Below are 9,219 nucleotides of genomic sequence, written 5' to 3'. Positions count from 1 at the left end.
CTCTCTCTCTCTCTCTCTCTCTCAACTTTGTCTTTGTGTGCCTAGTGTGATGCACGCTCTCTCTCCCTCTCTGTGCGTCTCTCGCACAACTTTGCCTTTGTGTGCGTGGTGCCATCACCTTTCAACTTCCAAAAGGTGTGAGCAGACCTATGTTTGAACTTTGACCGAATGAAACGCGGAAACGGGGGGGAGGGTTTACACAAGGCGGAAGTTGGAGACTGTCCTCAGTTTCTCTCTCTACAAGGATATGGCTTTCTTCAGTCTCTCTCTTCGCGGATGTATCGTTGTCGTTTTTGCTCTACATTCCAACCTTCTTCTTCTTCTTCTTCATCTTCTTCATCTTCATCTTGCCTGTAATTTTCACCTTCACCTCAATCGCCTCTCCTCCCTTCTCTCTCACTCCTTTCTCTCATCATTCTCATTGCTGCAGAATTGTAGCCATCCCAATATGGAAGAGTTCGTCTCTTCGCATTTCTGATCAACATCACACCTTCATCTTTATCCTTCTCCCTCCTGTCGAAATCCGTAATTCAGCTCGCTCTTGCGATGCAAATCCTTTGATAACTTCTTACCGTATCGCTTTGCGGCATTGTGTACTACGGCGCTTGTAGCTACGGCTTGTATTTCATTTTGCGAAGACAGCTCGGGCAATTGTATTGCGTCTTTGGTTGCATGCTGCGCATTCTAAATGAGTTCGGAAGGATTTTCAAGCGGCCTCATGAGTTACGTCATGAAGATGAATTGTTTCCGTTTTTCTCAGGAGGGCAGAAGGTCCGGTGAATCCAGTAAGAAAACCATTTCTAGTCAAGGATCAGTTCCAACGGTTGGAAAATCAGGTTCCGATATGAGCTACAGGTCTATGTCTGATCCCAGCATGGAACCCAGCCCTTACCCTCCTCCAAATTTGACGCAAAGCTTGTCGCAGAGGCCTGACAACCTCAGAGGCTTCTCTTATGAAGAGTTACGGGCTGCCACTAGAAATTTCCATCGCGATAACATGCTCGGAGAGGGAGGATTTGGCTGTGTCTACAAAGCCCTTATTAAGCACCCGACACCTAACGATGTGAACGCCCGGATTGAGGTCGCAGTGAAACAATTGAACCGCAAAGGTCACCAGGTATGGTATCTCAATTCAATACTCGCGCTGCTCTAATGCCCTATTATTAAGTGGGAAGATGAAGATAAGTTGTTCCTCGGCAGGGGTTCACGTTTCAATTTACACAGATTAGCAAGAAGAGGTAGATTTAGCTTACCAGGATTTCTTGAAAAGCAAAAGACAAGTGTCACACCAAGTCTTAGCTACACATGATCCTCTATAAAGGATCATGGCTTCTTGGCTTTGCTAGTAATCACACCAAGTCTTAGCTACACATGATCCTCTATAAAGGATCATGGCTTCGTGGCTTTGCTAGTAGGTCTATGGTGCTATTTATGACACGAGGATCAACCAGCTCTTCCAGGATCGTTTCGTCACAAAGCCAGTAGTTGAGTGGGAGCATATCACTAATTTAGATGGCCACATGTCACATGCATCCGCTTTCCTTTTCTTTCTATTATTTTGTGAGCTTGTGTTCACAGGGACATGGGTGTGACATACTCAGTCATATCACGGATTTAGATGGCAAACATCACATACATCCGCTTTCGTCTTCTTGTACTATGGATGTATTTCTTTGTGAGCCCGAATTCAAAGGAACATTGGTGGGTAATGCCACAGTACTAGTAGACAGGACATGCGTTGAGTACCAGCTACTAGACAATCAAAGGGCTGGCTACACAACCGCAGCAGCAAACCTACTGACATCACCAAGACACAAACATACCAACACACGTGATGCATCCAACAAATCCATGACGTATCGACTTTTGACCACTGAACTTGTCGGCTGATGCAAGGTCAGCTAGGTTGGTTGATGACAGGGTCCCTACAGCCATATAAAGTTGGCTAGAAGGGGGGGAGGGGTGGGAGGCTGGGGCAGCAGTGTCATAAGAGCCCCTCATAGCAGCTCATAAAGGAGCCTCGAAAGGACCAGGTATCACCATCGGTGTATGGTTGTGTTGACATTTGGTATATGATATATCGGTGAGAAAATGCATCATTCATGTATGCATGATAGCGGAAGCAATCTAACGTCAAGCACACAAAGAGAGAAGATGAGCATGAACAAGGAAGATCTCACCCCAGCCCATCCTATTTGCTGCTCCCTGTGCTGCGCATTCCTCCAGCCCCTTGGCCTATTTGTAGGGCACATGGCTGGGCCAAGAGCAGCTCTTATGCCAGCCCTAACCAAAGGCATACTGACCAGTTTCACGGGTGGCCTACATGGCTGCCCTAAATCAGGATGGAGCTCTGCTGTCCTGTGGGCAGCATGTTCCTTTATCCCGTCCTATGCTGGATGTCATCGTCACCCATACCTCCTCATTTGGGGGATCACAAGTGGGGAGGTGACCATTCTATTCCAACAGGCCTTTAATGCTGGGCATCTATGGCTCCAGCCCCCTTTTCTTATTTCCCCAGTCGTCTAGGTGGATGATTCTCTAATATTCCCCTCGGGCCTCAATGCCCCCTATTTCCAAGTAGCTTCATCAAGGATTCTTGATGAGGCTTATTACTGACGTAAGAATCCTACAATCTCATCAAGAGCAACACCCATCATCTTTGTAACAATTAAGGGTGTTAACAAAGATCACCATCGATTGTGATTGACAAATGGTGAACTGTATTAAAGACTTCTCATAGCTTGACCTGAGAAGAGACCATCAAGTTTGAATCCAAAACCAAGATGATGTTTGAAAACAGAGACGGAGGTTGCTTGATGTAGCCAACACTCCCGCAGCGGAAAAATGTATAGAAACATTCACACAGTGCTTAAATCAAATCTTGCTCCTTTCTGTTGTGCACACAAATGTAGATTGGGATAGATACATACACAGATCTTGAACAATGTGCAGTAGAGTGGAACAGCAAACATGTATTGTAGGTTGCTACAACAATTTTGGCTAAAGGTACTTACAAACTCTCCTCTTTCCTTTGTTCTTTATCCAAAGAAAAGTTTGAAGCTTTCTGCAAATATTTGGGTTTACTTCCATTTGGTAATTGAGATCACTCCTTGTACACCAGGATGTCGCCTCTGCAGGGGGGTGCTAGAAATGGTGTAATCTTTAAGGTAGTTTCCAATGCATTAGTTAATTAGGAGGGTTATGGGAACTTTTTTCTTCCAAGGTTTTTCCCCCACCACAGTTAGTGGTTGAGTAAGCAACTGTGCGAGTTTTAACTCACCCTAGGGTTTTAGGGTTTTATCATCTTGATAACCTTCTCTTGTATCTCATATTTCAATTAAGCTCAGCTCCACATTTTCTAGCTTTCTCAATCTCCAAACTCTCACAAATGGCACGTGCCATTGCCGCATGGCAAGTTTTTAGGAGGCAATCTTCCATTGCTTATGGGACTGCCCAACATGTCGGTATAGGGGATTTGATAATGCTCACCAATATCATTCATGATTCTGGCACATTTGGCAAGTGTTCACTTGGGCAATTGTAACTTGGTTTTCAAAGGTGAGACACACATTTTGCATAGAGAGATATCCCTTATTTGTCGAGTGGCGAGACAGCTATATGTAGAAGATACAAGATGCCACCCCTCCCTCCATGCAGCACCCATCAAACTGTCCAGAGGGTAGTGTCTAGGAGATCCTTGCCAACATCATGGCCTGGAACATATGGGTAGCATGTTGTAACCTATTGATGGGAGGATAGAAAATTGTACCTGTTGTCATCCTTGTCAGCAATTGAGTGATATGGGAGAGAGAGCAACGTGAGCATTCCTACAAGGCCTTGCATGCATTATCTTCTATATTTTCACAATTCAAGGACTCCATTGGTTGTATAGCCTGCCATGCTGGTTGTTGGCACTTGCTCTTGGGATACCACAGGCAATGAGCCAAATCTCGGAGGTGCGGGCTGCAAGGCAGCTAGCTTTATTTTCAACAACTTACAAATAACTGAGATGGTGTTGTTTTTTCATTGCACATAATAGATGATTCCCTTCTTTAGTAAAAAAGGAAAAAACAAAGAAAATCTGAAGTCTATTTGCTGATTCAAATGCCAGGCCCAAGTATTTGTATGGCTAGGTCTCTGCAAATTCTTTCCTTGAACATGGATTTGACGTGTTTCGTCTTATTCCAATGACTCCGCATGCAGATTTTTGAAAAATTTGCTTGGATCTTTCTTAAGTTGTGTGTACTGCTCTATTTATTTTGTTTGTTTTGTGTTGTCATTGTTTACAAAAAATAAAATAATATAAGAAAGAGAGAGAGAGAGAGAGAGAGATTACAAAAACACTTTGCAATTGCACTGTGTAGGGCCATAAAGAATGGCTGGCAGAGGTTCACTTTCTTGGGTTCGTTGAGCATCCAAACTTGGTGAAGCTTGTGGGATACTGTGCTGAGGATGATGAGCGTGGCATACAACGGTTACTTGTTTATGAGTTTATGCCTAACAAGAGCCTGGAGGATCATTTATTCGGAAGGGACACTCCTGTTCTTCCTTGGAATGAGAGGTTGAATATAGCTTTGGGTGCTGCTCGTGGTTTGGCGTACTTACATGAGGAGATTGATGATCTTCAGGTTCGTCTTAGATTACTCTACAATGGCAGCATATGAGGAGTTCCAGCTTCTCAAATACAAAAAGGCTGTCCAAGCATATTTTGTTTAATGGTTCTTGGTTTTAAATCAACCACTATAATCGAACTCTGAAACAACTGTTACTGTTACGCTTGAGAAAGCAAATCTTGCTGAAACGTCTTGGTAAATAGACAATGCACAATTTTTTATGATCTTTGTTTAGTATTGAATGATTCCCAAAATTATTTTCTTGATTTAATTTGTTGTCCCAACATATTTATGCACTTCGTTCCCATAGCTAGTGTTATAACCCCAATGTCTGTAGGAATGTTGAATGAAAGAGCGAGTGTAAGGTACAAAGAGTCGAAAGAAACAGTCATCACGTCAATCTTGAGTAGTGTGTAAAAACAAAGTACATAGTACTTGTACCTAGACCTAGGACTAAGTGTCCTAGGTGTCACATAGGACTAAGTGTCCTATGTGGCATAAAAGGCACACAATAAACTAAGTGCCTATACCAATGCCTACAAGGCACATACCAGGGCCTATAGGGCATCACTAGAACTGGGAGAAGATGGCCTACAAACCCCCCTCCATGGTATGGTCTGAAGTATTTTGGAAACGTCTCAGAATACCTGGTATTTTCTTATCATGGTGGCACATGTTCATCCAAAAGGATACAGCCACCTATGAATGTACAAGGTATGTCAGATCATGTAACAAAGGGAACCAAGTGTAAAGCCTGGCGGAAGACTTCGAACTTGGGACGAGGAAGTGCCTTTGTAAACAGATCTGCTATGTTGTCCTCTATGGGAAGATAGGACAACTCTATGTCTCCTGCTGACAACCTCTCCCGAACATAATGATAGTGAACTTCAATATGTTTGGTACGCGCATGAAACACTAGGTTACGCGCAATGGCCAAAGCACTCTAGCTGTCAGTGTAGACCATAGTGGAGGATGTCTGGCGAATACCAGGATCTGTAAGTAACTGTCGAAGCCATACACACTCTACTGTAGCGGTGCAAGCTGCCTTGTACTCAGCCTCACAGCTAGATGTGGCAACTGTTGGTTGCTTCTTGCTAAGCCAAGAGATACATGAATTGCCAAGCAAAAAACAGTTGCTTCTTGCTAAGCCAAGAGGTACATGAATTGCCAAGCAAAAAACAATTGCCGGTATGTGACACTCTGGTGTTGGAACATCCTGCCCAGTCACTATCCATGTAAGCATGCATGGTAAGTGAGCCGTGATCACCATAGAAGAGGGCTAAATTCTGAGTGCCTTTGAGATATCTGAAAACTCTCTTCACTGCCTGCCAATGCTGTGAACTGGGCATGTGCATGAATCTGCTGAGCTGAGATACTACATACTATAAGTCAGGTCTGGTGTGACATAAATAAATAAGGCATCCAACAGCCTGCTGATAAAGAGTCATATCACATGGTGGGCTCCCATCATGAGCTGAGAATTTGAAGCCAGGTTCCACTGGAGTAGAGATTGGCTTACAATCCTCGAACTGAAAACGATCAAGGAGCTGTCCAATATACTTGGACTGTGACATCATGATACCCCCCTCAACATGAGCAAATTGAATGCCCAAATAATAGTGGAGTTGTCCCATGTCTGACATTTCCAAAACTTGCTGCAAATCAGCCTTGAAAGCTGCAATATGCTGAGTATCTGGGCCTGTGATGAGCATATCATCCACATATAAAATCAGCACTAGAAAATTAGATCCACTCCCACGGACATAAAGAGTGGGTTCTGTGGGGCTATTCTGAAAACCAAGGGATAGTAAGTGTGCATGAATTTTGGCGTACCATGCCCTGGGTGCCTGCTTCAAACCATAAAGGGCTTTTCTAAGCCGGCATACCTTGTTTTCAGAATTAACAACCTCAAAGCCAGGAGGTTGTGTGACATAGACTTCTTCCTGCAGATCCCCATGAAGAAAAGCAGTCTTGATGTCAAGTTGGTGCACTTTCCAATGGTGATGGGCTGCGACGGCAAGGACACACCTAATGGTAGTAATCCTGGATGTGGGAGCAAGTGTCTCCTCAAAGTCAATGCCTTGTTGTTGGGCATATTCTTTTGCAACAAGACGGGCTTTGTGTCGATCTATGCTGCCATCAGATTTCCTTTTTAATTTGTAGACCCACCTCGTACCAATGGCATGCTTGCCGGGAGGGAGATCTACTAATTCCCATGTGTCATTTTTGGCAATGGATTGTAACTCAGCTCTCATTGCATCCATCCACTCTTTGTTGTCAAAAGCATCTTTATGGGACAGAGGCTCTTCATTGCAAGCTGTAGCAAGGAGTGCAAACTCAAGAAAGTGACCATGCATCTGTCTATTCTCTGATCTTGTCCGGGCAGCAAAAGGCTGATCTTGTTTGCTGTCCCTCAATATATCAAGAAGCCATCTGGGAACTTGCCTTTGCTGTCTATTGACAGCTCTTTCTTCAATCACTGCATCATGAATAGTGGGATCATTTTGTGCTGGAAGAGAAACCTGCAAATCAGCATGGGGTAGTGGCTGATCATTGCTTCTTGGAGGGCCTGCAAGAGGCTCATGTTGCTGGTCAAAGTCCTCTTCTGAGAAAGGTAGAGGTAACCAAGATTCAAAGGCATCAAACATGTCAACTTCTGGCTTAGCTTTGCAGTCCACGAGAGGAGAAGCCGAATGTTCAGCAAAGATTACATCCCTACTGACAATAATCTTTCCAGTATTTGGTTGGTACAACCTATACCCTCTGCTCTCCTGGCTGTAACCAATAAATATGCATTTGATTGCCTTGTCATCAAGCTTATGTCTCAGCTGAGATGGTACATGAACACATGCAAGAGACCCAAAAACTCTCATGTGTGAAAGTGAAGGCTTCCTGCGTTTCCATGCTTCATAAGGTGTAACAGTCTTCAATGCCTTTGTAGGTGATCTATTCAGCACATAGTTGGCACACATTACTGCATCAAGCCAAAATTTATTTGGCAAAGACTTGGCCTTAAGCATGCATCTGGCCATCTCCATAGTAGACCTGTTCTCCTTTCAGGAGTAGTGCTTGAGTGAACAATGCCCCGTGAAGACAAAAATGCATCAAACTCCTTTGACATATACTCTCCTCCCCTATCTGTGTTGAGGGTGATAAGCTTGCATCTTGATTCATTCTCAACCATATTCAACCACCTCTAAAAGCATAAGAACACTTCAGAGTTGACTTTTAAAGGATATACCCAGCAATATCTTGTGAAGTCATCAATGAGAGTCATAAAATATTTGTACCCCCCATTGGCATTTGTCCTCATTGGGCCACAGACATCAGTGTGTACTAGCTGTAATCTCCTTTGTGAGAGTTTTGGACAATTTTTTTGAAAAGGAAACCGATGCATCTTACCCAAAAGACAACCCTCACACACATGTTTGGAAACTGTGTGAGTTTGAGGTACATCATTAGCCATCTGCTGTGAATGTAGCTTTGCAAGAGCTCTATAATTGAAATGACCCATTCTCTCATGCCAAAGATGAGTTTCAGCAAGCTGTGAATCTGAAATAGCAAATGCTTTAATAGAAAGTGCAGTTGAGTGATGATCAAGGTGATAAAGCCCCTTTTGCAAAGTGCCAGTGAGAACTAAGTGCCAGTGAGAACCATGGCATTGTCATCACGAAGATCATAAACTAGGCATCTGTAGCCATTAAAAATCACTCTAAAACCTGAAGTGGCAATTGCTGAAATTGAAATCAAGTTGACTTCAATTTCAGGCACAAAGAGAACATTTGTTAAAGTGACAGGATGGCTTGAAATGGATGTGAGCTGCACATCTCCAATTCCTTTTACAGCATAGGAAGCATTATTAGCACATGTGACAGTCCCCCCTCGAGGTGCATCAGCTAAAGAATGAAACAACTGTCTGCAAGATGTGACGTGCTTGGAAGCACCACTATCAAAATACTAACACTGAACATCATTAGAAATAGTGCATGTGAAGCATCTGCTGGCTCGTGGGGTTCAATTGCATGTTAGGCATTAACTGTCAATTCTGCTTTCTTTTTCTCCGAAGCAATGCGCTTTCTGTATTCTGAAATGTCATGTCCAGGCTTGCGACAATAGTTGCATCTTTTCTTCTTTGACTTATCTGCTGTATTTTTAGATGCATGGGAGGAATTGCAGCTGCTATGCTCAGATTTAGGCTTGCCCATAGGCTTGGAAGCCTTGCCTCTTCCTGTCTGCTGTGAAGCAAATGCATGATTAGGAATAATGGCTTGTCTATTAACATGACTTTGCTCTTCCTGCAAAAGCAAAGTGACAAGCTGATCAAAAGAGTAGTGGCTGGATTACCCATGGCCACTAACCGAAGGGTTGTAGCAAACCCTTGATATGTATTTGGCAATCATTCAATGTGGTATTGACAAGCTGAGAATTTGGCACCACCTCATTAATATTGGCAAGTTGTTCCATGAGATCCTTTACCTTTGTCAGATATGCATCCATAGAATCACCTTCATTCATACTGACTTCCTGCAACTGTCTTCTTAAAAATGCAACACGTGCCTCATTGTGAATCTGATAAAGAGAAGCCAATTTGTCCCAAGCATCCTTT

The 9,219-nt window shown here is 43.4% G+C and overlaps 1 protein-coding gene across 1 annotated transcript in view; it reads left to right on the top strand.

The window, feature by feature from the left end:
• Nucleotides 1-288: 288 nt before the first annotated feature.
• Nucleotides 289-9,219, top strand: part of LOC147902573 (serine/threonine-protein kinase PCRK1-like) — a 34,202-nt gene continuing 25,271 nt past the window's right edge. Inside the window, exons 1-2 of the mRNA XM_087373616.1 lie at nucleotides 289-1,117; nucleotides 4,365-4,628. Of these exons, the coding sequence (XP_087229742.1) occupies nucleotides 689-1,117; nucleotides 4,365-4,628 (693 nt within the window). The 5' untranslated portion in view covers nucleotides 289-688. The remainder of the gene's footprint in view (nucleotides 1,118-4,364; nucleotides 4,629-9,219) is intronic.

The sequence above is a fragment of the Dipteris shenzhenensis genome, chromosome 4 (genome assembly GCF_047967505.1).
Source record: "Dipteris shenzhenensis isolate YYH24624 ecotype China chromosome 4, Dip_SZ_1.0, whole genome shotgun sequence".
Classification (NCBI taxonomy): domain Eukaryota; kingdom Viridiplantae; phylum Streptophyta; class Polypodiopsida; order Gleicheniales; family Dipteridaceae; genus Dipteris; species Dipteris shenzhenensis.
This window is presented reverse-complemented; position numbering and strand designations above follow the sequence as displayed.